At 36.8% G+C, this 16,044-nt stretch overlaps 1 protein-coding gene across 3 annotated transcripts in view; it reads right to left on the bottom strand.

Annotated features, from left to right (window-relative positions):
* The window catches only part of ATRNL1 (attractin like 1), a 528,683-nt gene that overhangs the window by 116,303 nt on the left and 396,336 nt on the right, over positions 1-16,044 (bottom strand). For 2 of the 3 annotated variants that reach the window (XM_087766532.1, XM_009476061.2), the window contains exon 27: positions 15,144-15,251. The exons of the other annotated variant lie outside the window; for it this stretch is intronic. In XM_087766532.1, the coding sequence (XP_087622658.1) occupies positions 15,144-15,251 (108 nt within the window). The remainder of the gene's footprint in view (positions 1-15,143; positions 15,252-16,044) is intronic. 3 annotated transcript variants of the gene reach the window in all.

The following is a 16,044-nucleotide window of genomic DNA, read 5'->3' as shown; positions in this document are numbered from 1 at the left end:
GACTAATCAGAAGACATATTGGAAAGATACTACTAAATAAGGGCTCAGACTCCATGACCACCTCTGTTGTGAAAGCAATTAAAGCATTCTTTTAACACACTGATGCTTTTGTTCATATAGCTTAGTGATCAAACATGTTTAGGAGAAAGGTATTTGGGATGACTCACTCTATAGTACCCAAGAGTACACAATTCTGTCATCTCTGGTTGACAATCAGAGCCAGTAATAAGATACAGTTGATGCTATTCAGATGTTTGTATGTATCAATTACATTTGTTAACATACCTGTTGACCTAAAATATACAGTCTAGACACTTAAGAAGTAAATGTGTCAATAAATCACTGAAAGAAGATGACGCCTTTATGATGTGGCAGGGATTTTTTTTTTTTTGAGTCAGTCAGATGAACACACCTATTCCAAAAAGGAGGTACTGTCTATTTAACTGAAACTTTATTAAGAGTAGTGGCTAGCCTATTTCCCAACAATGGAAAATGGAAAAAAGAAAATACATACTAGGGAGAAAAGCTACACCTGCCTGTACTACCTGGTAGGCTTCAGAGGAGACACTAGCAAAAAAGTACTAACATGTACTAAAGAGAGATAATTTTTAATAGTGGGCTCTCTTTAAGTGCAGCTGGCACACACAAATAGGAAAACTATGATTAACATGTTACCAAGAAAAAGAAGAAAAAAAAGCCAGGCAAACAAAATCAGACCTAGAAAGAAAAGCATCTTTCTCATTTACCCTCAGTAATAGGTACTTGAAATCTATTTTTTCTTTTGTTTCTTCTTTGAAGAACTAAAATAGTATTGCCAATTTGTACAGCATAGAAAACAGCTTTAGTACCATTCACCTTAACTTTATTGAACTCCAGCCAAGTCATTCTGCATTAAAGAAGAAAGAAGAGAGACTTTCAACAGCTCACCAAGTTTCCAGGCTGCTTTCCATGGTCAATCATCGCTCTTCACACAAAGTTCTTCCTTCAGCATCCCCCAGCATGACTCTACAGCCCTTTCAGGAGAGCCTGCAAATTTGTTATTTATTTGGATCTAGGCTTTTACAGATGCTGTTTCTAATTGGCTAATTGGTCACAGCTGAGAATAGGTAAAAGCCTATAAGTGGGACCTTCATTAACCCTTTCTAGTTTGTTACCCTGTGAACTGTGCCTAGTTTACCACAAATCCTCTTAAAAAACCCCAAACCTCTAAAAACTGAACTCATCTCACCATACATGAGCCACAAACTCATAAATGTATTTTGTAACTGCAAATATTAAATACTTTGCAGCTATTTAAACACAATCTTTAAAAAACACTGCACATAGTACACAAAAGTACACATTGCAGCTACTAAAATGTAAAAGTCACAAAAAAATTCTGGAATTTACAGGGTGGCATAGGAAGAAAAACTCAAAAAATATGTTTCACCAAGAAATATCAGCAGAAAAGCAGACAATGACCACTCTTACATGCTGCTACTGAAGAAAGTGCCTTTACAGCAGTTCTTTGATTACATTAACGTCAAAGTTGCTCTAGTTTATGCGGGAAATTTATATCCAACTTTCTTCCACGCACACAAAAAAACCCCTGAAATCCTGAGCAACATAGGCTTTGGGTTTTGCTAATGATTTTCATCTGGTTGAGTTAGTAGAGTGTACACATGAGCTCATAGTAGGGAAAGAATGACCAGGGGACCGCTTAAGCAAATTGGATGTAGAGAAGTCCACAGGACCAGATGGGATACTGAGGGAACTGACCAACGTCATTGAGAAAATGCTATCATCTTTGACTGGTCATGGTCATCAGGGGAGGTTCTTGATCTCTGTAAAAAGGCAAATGTTACACACATCTTTAAGAAGAAGGAGGAAGATCTGGGGAAATTCAGACTGGTCAGCCTAACCTACTTCCCTGGGACGACTATGCAGGAAATCCCCCTAAAAGCCCTGTTCTCGCACTTGAAGGACAAGAATTTCATTAGGAATAGCCAGCATAGATTTATGAAAGACAAAGTTTGCCACACCAACCTGGTTACTTTTGGTGATGATATGACTGCCTCAGTGGAAGACAGCAGTGAACAGCTTTAACCTCAACTTTAGCAAGACTCTCAAACAGATTTCTATGGCACCTTTGTAAACAAAACAGTGAGATATAGGTGGCCTAGGACTTAGAAGGAATGCCTGACAGTACAGGATTTGTTCAGTCTTAAGAGGAGAAGGCTAAAGTGGGATCTTATTGCTGACTCTGACTATGCCACGCTTTTCTCACAGTGATAAGACAACAGGCAGCAGAAAGAAGTGCAAGAAGAGACATTCTGATGAGATATTAAGAAAAGGCTTTTCACAATGAGGGCAGTCGAACATTTGAACAGGGGCCAGTGAGTTTGTGAAATCAACATCCTTAGAAATATTCAAAACACCATTGGACAGGGCCCTAAGCAACCTGATCAAAGGTGGCCTGACTTTGCTCAGGGGTTTAGCTCATCCCCAGTCTCTTTGACTGACAGATGACTATAAGAGGTTTCTTCCTACCTAAATTATTCTATGATTCTATTGTGCAAGATGAATGCTGTTTTCTACAGATTAGATTTACTGCCGAATTCAAATTCAGTAAGTAAAAATATTGAATTTCAGCTTAACATGAATGCTCCTAACAAGGATCAGTTCCTTGATCATATTAATATAAAGTCTCTGAAACAGCTGATGAGAAGATGAGGTCTTTAATGTTGTAAATAGTCAGCTAACAAATAGCTGCATTCATCTGCCAGAATTGCTCACCATGTTACTATCTTAGTGATCATAATGCTGAAACAGAATGGGGCTTGGAGAAGATCTGCATACTGATGAAGAAAAGCTGGTTAAAGTTAAAACTGGGCAAGCAGAGGTGAGCAGGGGAAAGCAGCTGGAAGACCCTACAGTTACACAGAAGATATACCAAACAGTGCTGAGTATAACCCATTGTATGGAAGAGCTTTTCAATTTCTCATTCAGTCCCAGCTCTCATTAAGCAGCATTTCTGAATAATGCTTTCTGCCTTTCCCAGTTGATTTAAAGTTGTCGCCCCATATTCTGGAAGATAATGAGTTGATTGTACTATTTTAACCTCTCAGGGCAACTACAGTTCTATGATATACTTGGACATTTTAAGCCCTTTGAAAAACTATCTGAAACAGAGTAATAGAGTGTACCTCAGTAGCAAAGGCTATTGCAGAGATTGCTGTAAAAACGTCAGACCTACCCTTTGCTTTCTGTGCTGGCTTTCTAAAGAATATAAATTCAAGGTTTCAGACCTTGCCCTCAAAATACTCAGTGGCTAAGACGGCACATCTAAAACACTGCCTAAGGGTCTGTGATCAAACTTTTTTTTCCTCATCTTGCACAACAGAACTTTTTGGAACAAAACCAATTCCAAGTATCACAGGAGACGTAAGTTCCTTAGGATTAGGTCAATAATGTTACTGAAATATTACCTGGTCTGCAGACTTTCATAAACTTCCCTATCGTTTACCCCAGATTCTAGACAAGTTTCTCTGACTTTGCCCTCTCTCACATAAATGCAAGGCAAAACATATACATCAAACAAAACAAAGCATGACATCACACACTCCTGCACTAAATGCACTGGGTTTATGCCATTTCCTGTTGTGAATATCAATGGCTATACGCAGTGCATACACAAATTGTAGTGCTATGTCTAGGCTTTGGGAAATATGGTTTGGGTTGCATGCAAATTTTATCAACATATTACTCAGTGAAGAAGTCACATTAGGGGAGATACAGAAGCAGTTTTGTGCCATTTTATGGATGTGTATTTTGTGCATTTTACGGCTATATAATTGTTGCTCCCAAAGCATCAAAGCGTCTTCCAGTATGGCCCCACATTAATTACTGCTTTCCTTCAGGACCCTATACTGTTCATGCACCCCTTCCAGTTCTCCTCTTACTTCCTTTTCACCTTGAGCTGTTACATCTTCACATAATTAAAAGAAAGTCACTAATAAAACAGACATCTGGGTTAGAGAAGCTTATTTAAAATCTGCTTTAGCTATTTATTTTGCAAAATAGTGGCAAACTGGTTATACGCTATTGCTAGATCACAACCACACTGTACTTTGCACTCACTTCAATGGATATTGTCCGTGGAAGTTTCCTACTAGAACAGAAACAGATGCTGTAACTATTTTGTAGAAAAAGAAAATTAAATATTCAGATTGAAGTACTACTTCTACCACTTAATTATATTGGGAAATGAGAAAAAAAATTTTTTTTCAATATTTTGACAAAATATTTCTGCAATTACTCTGCATTTATCCATAAACACAAATCCAGTATTCCTCAATAGATCCATCAGAGTCGGCATACTATTTCACCAGTCTAGTTTTAATGGTGCTCTAGCAGATACACACTGTGTTGGATTTGGACCTGGTGCAACTCTGCTTTTCTTGAGTTCAACAAGTGAGTGATGGGAGAATGTAACTCAAATACTCATTCATGATTAAGGTACATAGGAGTACATGACACTAAGTTTTGGAGATCTTTTAATGCATATTCAATTTATGATGTTTGACTGGCTCTGTTTATAACAAAATGGTAATATATTTTCTTTCTTTTAATATGATTTTAAAATATTTGTCATGCAAAAAAATGAAATATGTACTTTACAGCATCCATATGCCCAGAGGAAAATGATCTCACTGGATCTCATTGCCAAAGTCATGTCAGCACTTCTTGGTATATTTAGTGGCGATCTTAAAGAGTGTCCTACACTTGTGTGTTTTGTGTTGCGAAACACAAATTATGGTTGTGAGTCACTGGATAATGCTTTTCTTTTCTGCACATAAACTGATATTTAGGTGTGTTCAGAAGGGTACATTCGATTCCTTCCGATTCCTACAATTTGAAAAATTTCTCAGCATAAAATAAACTGCTCATCTACTTTTCCAAAAGCCCAGTGGCTTTTCCTTTAATAACCATTAAGTTGTTTGTAGAACAGAATAACTTTATCTATTAACTCCAGCTGGTTCAATATTTATACATCTTTTTCAAAGGCCTAAACAGTTGAGACAAGAAGCTGACAGCAAGTGTCCCTTTAAACTTCCCAGTTTCTAACTGAAAGCTGGATAATAAAGATAAGAAAAAGGTCATCTTGCCAAGGATATAGTATAAGAAATAGCACTTGGAAAGGCAAAATTCTACTTTAAATATAATTCCAATAACGTGAATATATACCAAAGATGAAAAAAGGAAAATTTTATTTCATGCATATCTGTTAAAAACTTTACTGCTTCACACTAATGAACAATAATGTTTTACAGTCTTTGTTAAGGCAAGCTCTAATAGATTTGTAAAGTACACTACATTTATAACTGGAAGTGATCACATATCACAAATACTGCTTACTTTTTAAAGGAGTTCCTCTTGTAGAGATGGCCCTGATACAAACTTACTGATCTTCCCAATTTTACTGCAGTCTAACTGCCTTTGTAACTTCTACGTTACTGCAGTACACCATCATAATCTTTTGATTTCCAAAAGAAATTGTACAAGGAGAAGGCTCCTTCAGGGCCATTAAAGAATCATACCATTGGGCCCTAAATCCTGATTGCGCCCACTCAATATTAGAACTCAAGTTCTAATACTACAGTATTAGAACTCCCCTTCCAGAGGAGTGCCCAGGTCATGCGAGCTGTCAGATCCCCTCTAATTTGTTCTCTTTTCACCACCTGATTAATCTACTCTTGTAGCTGTAAAAATGAGTGTGTGCTCCCACAGGATGCCTAGGGCTATGTAGGTATAGTCCCCCTCGGGCTGAGTGCTTTCTTACCCCATGGACAAATGCTATTCTCACTATACTGTTGTGCAAAAGGTTGCCATCTTCAAAATTAGTTTAGTTATAGTCCTGACCAGACATAATATTTCAGTCTTTTCTGTGGACTCAGGCAAAGCTTAGCTAATAACTCTCTGAAAGCGGAGTCTGTAGACCAAGTAGGAAAGTGCCTGCTGAGTTGAGTCGTCTTGGAAAGTAAGCAAACTGGATGGCTCTCTGACGCTTCAGTGAGGTTTAGGCATCCGCTGTCCAGGGCAGGTGCATTGCCTTCAACACAATGAATTCATATTCATTTCAGACTTTAGTTTGATAAAAGTTATAGAATGGTAAAACTTCAGTGAAAACTGGCATAACCTATTAGATTATCCAACAATACATGCTGGTTGTTAAGTTCTGTGAAGAAAAGCAAAGGCACTGCACTTTTGTCTCCTGTCTGCTGCAGTTTCAATAGGTATTGTTGTTGGCAGGAAGAACTGAAACTCAACTACAGAGCTAGGAAACAGCATGCAGGTAAAGTCTCTGAAGCAAAGCTAAGGACTACAAGTTGCCAAATATCAAACAACACTATACAGTAGCCAGTTCTACCTGGAAACATGGGAAATAGCTGGTGAAAAACTGAAAAATCATTTCTGTATCTATTTCTTCTTCTTCTTTCCTTTTAAAGAGAGAAATGCCCTATTTTAAAGATGAGAAACAACTTTTGATCTAAAACCAAAAGAAATACTAAGAAAATATGTATAACTAGAAAGAGCAGCCTGTCAGAGAATGGCATGTGCAAATCATGTGCATAGAAAAGCCCAGTCAATCAAACCGAGAAAAAAAATCAATCTATGTGCTTTTTCATTTTCCTGATAGCATAATTATTTCCATGCTTTGGTATGTTCAGTTTAAACAATTCTCATTGTCATGGATCTGCCATCCGAAGGCAAGATTCCCATAAGCAAGCCTTGTTTAAAGATAAACCTAGAGGTATATACTTAAATATTTTGTTTTGCACTCACTGAATTTTGTATCTATCTACTTTATGAAATAAGATGTGGGAAAAATTGTATTTATTCATTTTAATGAACATAGGACATGTACAGTGTCATTATTCATAACATTTACAGACATCTAAACACTTCTGCTTGAAAACAATCAGAATATTTATTTTGATACTTTCAATTTGTAACTATGCATAACATGATAATTTAACAATTTCTTTTCACAGCATGCCAATACCGCTGAAACACCTACATTTAGCTAGTCAGCCAAAATTCCTGCTAATTGTTCCAATTGAGCATGAAATTTGTTGGCAATTTTGTTCAACACAAATCATATATTTCTATCCAAACAATTTCTATAGTCATCTGATTATGCAGTATATGTGCCAAATAAATTTTGTGAAGTGGAAAGATACATTTTTGTCAAAAAAACTGAACAAAATCAGGTTTTCAGAACTAATTGTGAATTCACAGATCCTATAGCTCATAAGCTAAGAGGAAGAGGCTTTAATCTCTTGAAATATTAGGACATCAACCTGCATGTAGAGAAATCTCCTATACATCATGTTTCAGGCATTCTTCCAATGTCTGTTTGCCCATGAGGGTAAATTGACTCAACAAAAATAAGCAAGGAAACAAGAGAATGTAGGGATTGAAAATGTGTTTTCTGTAAATTTAGAGACTGGATACATTCCAGAACCAATCTAGAGTTTTTTAAAACTTTAAGTTAAGGACTCTGTCAAAACATCAAGTTTTGAGGTGTTAATATATATTTTAGCAATAAACACACACAGAAAAAATTGGGTCTATATGAAAAAACAAATGTGGCTTATTCCAGGCAGCATTTCTCAGACTACGTTTAGATTTCCCATATGCTGAAGGAGAAATCTATTACTTAGAAATCTTAAAATATTGTTAACTTGATTCTGTGCAAGGAATTGAACATCTATACTCTTTATATAATATAGGGTTAGCATACACAACACACACAAAAAATCATAGCTGTGACCAGTATGCATGAGCAACTAGATTAGGTATTTGTTCTGAATCACAGGCTCAGAACATTCACACATTGCTAGACATAAATTTAAAGAGAAGCAACAAAAATCTTCTGCAAATGTAAAGATACCTAACTGGGCAGAGCTACACTGTTGTATATGTCCACTGAACAAGGAATTAAATAGTGTGAAATCTAAATTCTTATTTCATGAAAAACAGTTCATTATCTGAGGAGGGAGTTATTGCAGGGATGAAACAATGCTGCTCTCAGGTAAATGCTTTTCTCTAATGGAAGAACTACCGAAAGTGAATTTTGCGTATGATGTAACAATCCTCACACACAGTATCACAAAAGGATATCCAAGGTGAATCAATCATTTGCAAAGAAGAAAACAGATTTGAAGGTAGGATTTAAAATAAAGTGACTCAGTAGTTTAGGAGAAAGTTTTCGAGATGAACAGTACTAAGGGAGTGGGCAGAGAAGAATGGAGTGAGCCATCAAGGTCAAAGTGTAGCACAAGATAATGGAGGTCTTGAGGCAGTGGACAGCAAATTTAGCATGATCTTTGAGTAATACAGAAAAACAGAAAATATGATCCAATATAGATTCTTCTCTTCAGTGTCAGGTGTATCATCTGACTATAGTTCTCTGAGATCTAGTAGTATAGGATGCATGGATTTTGAAAGGCTATGAAAATGATAATGCACTGGTTAAGATAAAAATAATTGCATCATGAATACAGACTTCAAGGAGAATATGGAAGCTATTCCAGAATGGGTTGGAGATCATATTAGGCAGACCTGCAGTCATGCAGAGACTGGGGGTCAGAGATGACTTAACAGTTTCTGATCTTGCAAGAAAACTGAGGACGTAAATCAATGAAGACAATAGCAAAAGTGAAGAGAAGGGTCAGAAATACTCAGTAACAGAAAACTAATAGTGCAATGAAGGTAATCAAGGTGTTCAAACAACAGAAACGGAAAATTTTCAGGGAGTATGTGGAAGGAAGAGCTAGGCGGAAATCAGAATAATAATAAAGACAGCTGAAAGGAGAGAAGCTAACGGAGCTATGGGTACATGGTACCTGAGAAATGTTTGTCTAACCTGTTCTAAAAAGCTTCCAATAAAAGAAATTCCATCACCTCCCCAGGCAATTGCTACCAGTGATTCAGCTTTATTATGAGAAGTTTTTCCTGATATCCAGCCTAAATCTCCTCTACTACAATTTAAGTCCATTACACCTTTGCTGCCTACAGTGCACACAAAGGAAAAATTGTTGCCCTCCTGATTGCTACTAACCTTTTGCATATTTGAAGGTTATTATTTTGACTCCTTGCAATAGTCTGCTCCAATTTCCTTGACTTTTCCTTGTAGTTATATTTTCTAAGCCTCTGATTGCTCACATTGTTCTCATCTAGATCCTCTCTCCTCTGGTCCTCCTTGAGCTGCAGTGCCGCAGACCAGACACAGTACTTCGTGAAGCCCTTTCCAATGCCAAGCAGAGCTTGGCTTACAGACATAACATATGGACAATATGGATAATCCAAACTTGGAATTAGCAAAGGGAAAAAAAAAAAAACCAACACTTTGCTAGGAAAGAAAAATATTAGTTAGGAAAATGACAGTTAAACTCAGGGATGAGAGTTCTAAAAACACCAACTCCTCACATACACATCCAAAGCCTTCTAAGGGGCAGGTTACAAAAAACCAATGCAACCTCTGTTTCTGAATGACATTGAAAAGAAGAAACAGGGTATGTGTCTCTAAACTATGTTTCTGCTTCTCTGAGTCCAGCTACAGCTTTTGCAGACCCTGGAATCATTCAGAACAACCTGCAAGTTGTTCTATGTGACCATAGCTGAACTGGATCACAGGCTGTATCCTACACTCAGCATTACACCTTCCTCAGCACCAACCATGACAAAGATAGAAATGTGGATTAGCCACTGAAATTATCCTTCCCCATCCAGGAGAATGTCTGGTTTTCCCACAAGTACTGTGGAATAATGTCTAGTTATCCCACCATATCAATAAAGAATAATCAGATTTGATTGTATTTTAAACAAAATTTATAATAAATAATTAATATAGTATACTAATATCTTCTCTGAAGTTCCCAGAGTTCAGCTCCCCAATAAGCTTGCGTGAGCAACACCTGCAACTTTGTAAATTATATAGCATGACTTTTTAAGTAAGCAAGAAGTGCAAGTAAAATGGTCTTTGATTGTTCCTGTTGACAAATACTTATTGCCTTTATGGTCACTGAAAACAAGATGACCATTCTAGGAACAATTTCATCATTCTCTTCAATAAATTTTTACTTTCTTACAAGGGGACTGAATTTATCCTCTGACACTAAGACTAAAATTAGGAACTGAGAATATCAAGGGGCAATCTGATGACCTGTAACAAACAGTTGGGAAGAGTCTGTTCCTTGATACTAGACATTATGTCATCAGAATAATGCAGGTGTAATGCTGATGAAGCATACAACTAGTTTCATTTCGTACAAAAAAAATGAGGTATGCTTAGGTTGCGGTTTCAAAAATTACTCACTGAGTTATTCAAATTAAACAAGAAAATGAACCCAGCTTAACTGGATTTATTTGTAAAGCAAGCTAAAATGTCCTGACATCTTATTGGCAGGAGAAACCAGCAACACAGTTTATTAGTATAAGCTTCAATTACCTAAACCCCACAAACCTCTGGTGCAGGATTTTAGTGTGTTTTAATAAGTCACTCTGATTTTCAACAGCCATTCTTGATATAATGATATCTATTGGTGTCGATGCATACCTTCCAATTCTTTTACTCAAATAAATGAGAAATAATGGCCAATCTTTGCTTCATCCTTATTAGAAGTGCCTGAAATTCAAAACTTATTTAATGTACCATAAATATTACTTACTGCTTGCTAAAGAAACAAAGCTAGATTTTATTTCAAATTCAAAATTCTTGAGACCATCTTACCTTGTTAGACATAGAGAACAATCTAACGTCTGTGACAATTCTACAGAAAAGGCAGTAACTTGATGGAAAAATGATTGAAAGATTTACTGCATGTTTTGCTGCAGAAATAATTATCAAAAGAACATCAATTTGCAAAAAAAAATAGATATCCAAGTAATATTGTAAAGATATGAAATGGATGATCATCATAAGAGCAAATCTGCACTTGGTTCTTATGTAGGCAATAACACATCTGTCTTTACTCCAGCAGGTGTAGCACAGTAGATGCTCCTGTCCAGAGACTTAGCATGACCATACATTAGAGTCCACAGTAGTGCCCACCTTATCTCACAGGCTTAAAGAAAGAATCTGTCTGTTTCAAAAAAAGCCCATGGGCTCTGAATGAGCTGAAAAATACCCAGAAGTTAGGCAAAGCAGGACAGAAAAAAACATTTTTATTACTTTTCACTTAACATACAGATTAACTAAAATGACTGTCAGCAGCACAGTGGAAGTGACTCTTCAAAAGTGATTTATATTTTGGGGAAAAAATGGTGCCTAAAGGAGGCTTAGAATATGAAAATAGGCTAAATGATTTAGCTTTTGGGATATACTGAGCAGCAAAAAGCAACCATGTCTGGAAATAGCTTAGATGTCTAGAAAAAAGAAATGAAAGGAATAAAAAACGTTTTAACACTGAGGGCACTGAGTGTCAAGAAGCATTGTATCTATTGATCTATGATGCTACTTTAATTTTTTATGATTCTCGTATTGAAAAAATTATGGTGGTATCACAATATTCTCAAACTCTCTGGGCAGGATGCTCCTGGTGTTTTCTTACTCTGCTCCTTAACAGCCTGTGCTATGGGAAACTGCTAACAAGGGGGCCTTAGGAATTCTTTCTCTTCTTTTACCTGCCCTTGGGACACCGGCCACTTCACTGTAGCCCCCCTTGACTGTTCTCCTCTTGGGATCCAGATGTTCACTGCCTTGCAGACTTCCCTTCCCCTCCTTCACCGGAGTAACTTTAGTCTGCTCTTGTTCTTCCCAAGCGGGAGGAGGAGGAGTCAGGGGTGGCCTGCCTCCAGCCTCACCTTCCCTTGTAAGAGCTCATGCAGATTTCGTTACTTCTAAGTAGGGAAATGGCAATTGTAATGGAAGCAGATGAAGATGCAGATTCGGGCTGGCATGGGTTAAATAGGATAATTGTGCACAAGATTAGTATCATGAGTATCATGCCACAGCAGGAGTAGGTATTGCTTCATAGATTTAGAATTAGGATACTACCATGCTATCAATATCATTAGCAAGGTAGTTGTTGATGTGATACCAAGAGAGGGGGGCAAGAGAAAAACTAAGTTTTATTTCTTCTGTGTTACGCTGACAATAAGATATTTAATAGTTGATATAAGACCAACATCACAGAACGGATGGCAAGATGAGACTTGTTAATGTCATGTTGTGATTCAGTTCCACAGAAAGGCAGCCTGAAGAGGTAAAGATTGATGAATAATATGGTTTACATTTGGAAGAGTAAAGGCTATTGCCAATGCCTGAAAACCCACTCAGAGAGCAGGAAACAGGAAGAATATGATGCAGATTAAAGTTTTTTGAAGGAGTTAATATCAAGATACTGTCATTTTGTTGGCAAAACATTAAGATAGACTGGCTGGTAAAGACTCCAAAGCAGAAAGAGAGCCCAAAATAACAGAGATTCAACTCTCTTCTGTAATGTTTTCAGGACTTAATTTTAATCTGTTGCAAATTGCTGCTAACTGAAAATAGACCCAAATGTTACCAGTTGAATTGTAAGTATCTAAACTAGGCAATCATTTTAAGTACAGTATTCATACTCTTATTTTTTTAGATATGCTTTCCAAACACTGGGCAAAAAGTGCCTTACTACTGCAAACTAAAACTCCACAGTGAAACAGTTGCTCTGGATATTTACAAATAAATACAAATAATAAAACAAAAGCTAACCAAATGGCATACTGGAATTACCATGTAGATAGTCATATGAATACCGACACGTACCAGACCATCAGTATTAATATAGAACACCAGCTGTACAAAACCACCTTCATGTAAGCCAGATGACATTAATGAACAGCAGTCTTACTATGCAGTTGAGTGGGAGACTTGCAGTAATGTCCGGAACAGTTCAATGATATTACACTGTGCTCAAAGGACCCATGGATCAATACAATGTCATTGGAAGTGCTGGAGTTATTACAATGTCAATAAAAGTATACCAACAATGTCCAAAGTACCAGTGAATAACACACAATCTCAATAAAAGTATGAGGTGAGGGAATGCAATGCACCACCATTAAAATCTGAACCCCTGGTATATCAGTGCAAGATCTGCACAATGCCGGTGCAACATTTTGAAGAGAGTTAGTATACATTCCTCATTTTTACCAAAAGATCTCTAACTTTAAAAGGTCCCACTGGGGATCAGATATCACAGAATTATTAAAATAGTTTAATGATTCTAACTTAATACAACAAAATGAAGTTATAGCTACTTCATACTATCCTATTGTTTAAGCATTGCATCCTGGAAATACATGTGTGATCCAAATTCCCTTCAGTCCAAAAGAGAGCTAAGAATGAAGAACAGAATGGCAACTACAACTTTTAGTGTCCTTTTGCAAATAGAATGGGAATAGAAGCTTAGTATAGCTCTTTCTTTATACATCAAAGGACAATCAATACCCTGAATCACATTCATTTAATGCTCAGCACAATGCTTTGTTTTGATATAGATCAGTATATTGTAATTTCAAGAAAACTTTGAATGGACTTCAGTCTGTGTATAACTCTGTATTAATTAGGAAAAAACACTATGGATAATGAATACTAAACAATTACTGGAAAATGCTAGGCTAGGAAAAAAAAGCTAATAAAAACTGTAAAATATAATTAAAATATTTTACCATCTACCTCTTTTAGTGCTAAATAAAAGATACGAGAAAAGAAAATGTGGCAATTAACTTGTGATGTTTACTTCTAAAGTTTAATTAAATAATCAGTATGTACAGAATTAGAGTTTGGATGCCTCAGCTCCCACTCATTGCTTCCCTCTGAAAAGACAACAGAGAAAATGTTCCTAGATACCAGTGCAGAAACAACGAAATCACATTCAAAAAAAGTTAACTTTTAACTACATTGTGATGTGTCCTCAGCCTGGGGAGCTGGAGAGGTCTTCTGTTCCAAGATAAAAGGAGACAGAAATATGGTGATATTGGTGAAGAATGTGGGGGTTCTAGTATTTGGTCAGAAAACAACGAAGCTTCTTCAAAGAGATGTGGCATTTTTATTCACTATCTATTCCAAGTATTTAAATTATGCCAGTAAGAACAATTGCAATTGCTTCCTATACAGTAGCAGGACAGAGCACCTCAATTTCATAAATACTCAAGAGCTGATTCTTTTTCTTTCTGCTATGAATCTGTTTTTCACATTGCTCACTTCTCCATGAACCTTAGAGATTTGATACAGTGTATTTAATCTTCCAATGAAAGAGGCTATTGAGAAAAGTAAGAGAAGCTTTGAATTTAAGAGGAATCGGCAGCAATGAAAAGTACAATCTTGAAAGATTTCAGAGCTATCACACCTCATTCCCAGGTCCCACCATAAATAAGATAAAGTAATAACTGTAAATACAATACTGTAAATAAAAGCAAAGGAATAGAGGATTATGATCTACCAAAAGCCCAACCTCGACTAGATATTCATTGTTATCCACATATTGTAATTCTCCCTCTATTTGCAGGTGAAACTTCCAGAATCTATTTCATGCATTATTACACTATTCCAATATCACATTGCCTTGCATGTTATTATTTCTTTTCCAATGTACTGCAATTACAATAAAAGAATGCAGTAATGTAGCCATTATCTACAAACAAAAATATGCAGTATACTCTGTATTCTTTAAACCTGTACATATAAAACACAACACTGAAATTCGACTCACAGCTGCTTTATTTATTTATTTGTTTGTTTGTTTGCTGTAATCTCTGTTAATTAAGATAGATGTTAACTAGGGGGCACTGTGTACTCGAAGGACCGAGCATGAGGTTTGCTCCCTCCTTAATGCCTGGGTCTTGCATTCCTTCCGCTCACATCCATCACGAAAGGACTGCCAGGTGAGCTGGCTGTCACTCCAGCCCAGGCTAATAGATTCTCCAGTGGCTTTTGTTACAGCGCATGTCATGCTATTAAAACTATGCACCTTGAAAATGGCATAACATATGTAGCTGAGACTTGTCAGCTCCAGGTAATCAGACGCTGCTTGGTTTCAGAAGCAGATGCAGATGAGACTAGCAATATAAATATGCAAATCACAATGGTCCCTTGTCAGCACCACTGTTCCTACCTCTAATGGCCCTCGTAGAAAGTCTGTTTGCTCAGCTCCTACTTCCAGTGCTACATCGACAGAAGCAAAGGGGCGGCTGGCCATCTGCTGTCGCTCCCGCATAAGTTGCTGATGAGGAAAAAATGATGTTTTAACAAAACGTTAAAAAATGCACCAGATATTACTCTGCCCTACTATACCTCCCATTAAAACATAAGAATGCAAATAGCATGCAAATAGTCATATTTCTAATATTAAAGGGAGAAAGTTATACTAAATTATCATCATCTATATTTACGCAAGAACTGAGCCTGGAGGGCTTATGTTGTCTACAAGTGGTCTTTCAGCTTAAATTCCAATGAAATCTCCAAATGAAAGCTTCCCTAACTGACTAAATAACTTTGCTATTTGTGCAAGTTGCAGCAAATATGGGAAATGGTTGGTAAAAATAGTTGAAGTCTTATTCCACTGATAATGCATGCATTAGAACACCTGCCAAGAACAAGTCCACTTGGCCTTCAAATTTTCATACTTCACTACTAAGCCAGATGGAGTTAATAGTGTCAGGACTTGTAATTTTATGCAGTATCTTTTCAGCAGTTACTTATAGATGAAGAATAATGTGTCAGGATTGGGAAGCCTGCATCAGTGTATTTGAATAAGATCAGCTATGCTCACAGAGCTTGTATAATCCCTTCCAATCATACCAGTGTGCACAGAAGTCCCAAGCAAAACCACAAAGCTAACTCATATTTCTTGCTCAATCTGTAATTAAAATGCTTATTAAACCATGATGAATAAAAATGATGACCAGCACTAGATATTGCAGATCTTACTTCACTGGTTCAGTGCAACTAATAAAAGCATTATTAAATATTTAAAGTGAAGGAGTTGTGCAATTAAAGCCGTGTGCTCCTTCAAC

Source organism: Nipponia nippon, unplaced genomic scaffold (assembly GCF_047370975.1).
Source record: "Nipponia nippon isolate SJK-2023a ecotype South Korea unplaced genomic scaffold, ASM4737097v1 scaffold_3, whole genome shotgun sequence".
Classification (NCBI taxonomy): domain Eukaryota; kingdom Metazoa; phylum Chordata; class Aves; order Pelecaniformes; family Threskiornithidae; genus Nipponia; species Nipponia nippon.
The sequence above is the reverse complement of the archived record's forward strand: the minus strand, read 5'-3'. Positions and strand labels throughout refer to the sequence as shown.